The sequence below is a fragment of the Anoplophora glabripennis genome, unplaced genomic scaffold (genome assembly GCF_000390285.2).
Source record: "Anoplophora glabripennis isolate ALB-LARVAE unplaced genomic scaffold, Agla_2.0 scaffold1604, whole genome shotgun sequence".
Taxonomy (NCBI): Eukaryota; Metazoa; Arthropoda; class Insecta; order Coleoptera; family Cerambycidae; genus Anoplophora; species Anoplophora glabripennis.
This window is the reverse complement of record NW_019417679.1, coordinates 1-2,176: the sequence shown is the minus strand read 5'-3', so window position 1 is coordinate 2,176 and position 2,176 is coordinate 1. Positions and strand designations below refer to the sequence as shown.

Below are 2,176 nucleotides of genomic sequence, written 5' to 3'. Positions count from 1 at the left end.
TATAGTCGGCTTTCTATATTTTAACGTTGCCTTCACTAGCATGTGATCTGTATCCAAATCTGCCCCTCGATAACTTCTTGCATCTAATACGTAGTTAATATGTTTACTTTCTATCGTTACATGGTCTATTTGGTTTACTGTCTTTCCATTGGGTGAAGTCCATGTACCCTTATGTATATTCTTATGTTGGAAAAATGTTGTTACTATCCATAGGTCCTTCTCTGTTGCAAACTCTATAAGTTTCTTTCCATTTTCATTACTCTGATTATGCTTACTATGGCTCCCTATAATCGGTTTATATATTTCTTCTTTCCCTATCTTTGCATGAAAATCTCCAATTACCATTTTGACATCGTATCTTGGAATTTTATTATAGACTCCTTCAATTCTCTCATAAAATTCTTCTTTTTCTTCTTCTTCTTTTTCTTCTGTTGGACAATGTACATTAATAATACTTATTTTCCTGTATTTACTTCTTATTCTTAATTTGCATAATCTATTTGAAATGGGCAGAAATTCTACTATTTCCGATTTTAATTTTTTTGTCACCAAAAACCCTGTTCCAAATATTCTATCATCTGCTCCACTGTTAAAATATATGTAATTTCCTATTTCTTGCGTAAAATTTCCTTTTTGTTTCGTTTCTTGGATAGCCACAATATCTATCGCATAGTTGCTCATAATCTGCGTCAGTCTAATAAGTGCGCCTTCCGTGTAAGTGCCTCGGACATTCCATGTAGCCACATATATTTTCCCATCCTTCTTATTCTTTACATTTTTTTTAACTTCTATATCCCCATTTTGTTTTTCGAATTTCCCATAATTTCCCACCTTTTCTTTTTCCTTCTTGCTCCTTAATTCATAATCCGTTTCCATTGCCCTATACAAATCCTTTCTATCCCAAATATTTTCTTCTAGTTTTTTTGGACATCTGATCGAGCAGGTTCTAATTTCTCTGCGATTTTATTCCATTTCCACTCTACTCCATCTACCGTAACTTTGTTATATCCTATTTTAACTGATTTACCTTTATTTCTTTCTTCTTTTGCAAATCCCCTTATTTTTTTCGCTCTTTCCAGTTCCTTTTTTGTTAAGTCCTCGTTTATAAATATTCTTTCCTCATGAATCTCTCTAAGCTTATATTTATTCTTCATAACTTTCTCTTTGTCTTCTTCCCCTTTAAGCTCTATTAAACATGTCCTCTCTCCTAATTTACGTGCATTTCTGATATCAATTTCTATTTTCAGATATGATTTGATTAAACTCTCTGTATAGTTCTTTAATGCTTTTTGGTCCTCAGTACGTATTTTAACTCCACTCATAATTACATTGTTTTTCCTTTTATCTTTCTCTATCCCATTTTCTCCCTGATCTCTATTAGCTCTTCTTTAATCTTTTGGTTTTCCTGTTTTATTTCCACATTTTCTTTCCGCAGAATTTCATTCTCCCTTAAGATATTTTTAATTTCCTTTCCTGTTTCCACGTGTTCGGTTTTAATTTGAAGAACTTCTGTCTTTAATTCCTTAATCATCTCTATTAACATGTCTAATTTATCTTCATTTCTTTTACTATCCTTTGAAGGCGTTCTTGGCGTTTTTGAACTTTTTACAAAAATAACTCCTTGGTCATCCTTAACTCTTTTCCTTTTCCCTTCGTCTGTTGAATAATCGTCACTATCCATTTTGATTTGCTTATTTCCTTTCACTATCTTTATGTATCTATATCAATTTGTTCTTAATACAGCCCTGCCTTTACTTTTATTTCAATAGTTTACCAAGCTACAAAAACCTTATCACACCGCGATAAGAGGTCCGCCCAGATCGACTCCTCAGAGGCTTCACTCTTCTCAGTATTTATATTTACTCTTTTACTATTTTATTTCTTATCCAACCTTATTGTCTTTTCCCTTCCCGCTTAAACACACTTTCACTTACACTTGCACTTAAATTTTGCACCTTAATTTACTCGCTATCGCCCAAGATTTGGGGTTAATTGCGGAGCAAATCAATGTACGTCTTATTATATTCGCACCAGGACCGGATGGGCCTATTAACAATAATTATATACAAAATTAGTGTGAAAGACAAAATTAAAAAGTTATGGTTCTGGGTTTTTTACACTTTTACTTATCACCTTTAGAAAAGAAATAAATATTTGCAAACGGGATCGAAATAAA

General features: G+C 32.6%; 1 protein-coding gene across 1 annotated transcript; it reads right to left on the bottom strand.

Moving 5' to 3' along the window:
* Window positions 1-35: 35 nt before the first annotated feature.
* Window positions 36-876, bottom strand: LOC111692447 (craniofacial development protein 2-like). Its single transcript, XM_023456466.1, has 2 exons — window positions 139-876; window positions 36-83 (listed from the first exon to the last, which is right to left on the bottom strand). Exons 1-2 carry the CDS (start codon window positions 874-876, stop codon window positions 36-38), a joined length of 786 nt encoding a protein of 261 aa, XP_023312234.1.
* Between the last annotated feature and the right edge of the window lie 1,300 nt (window positions 877-2,176).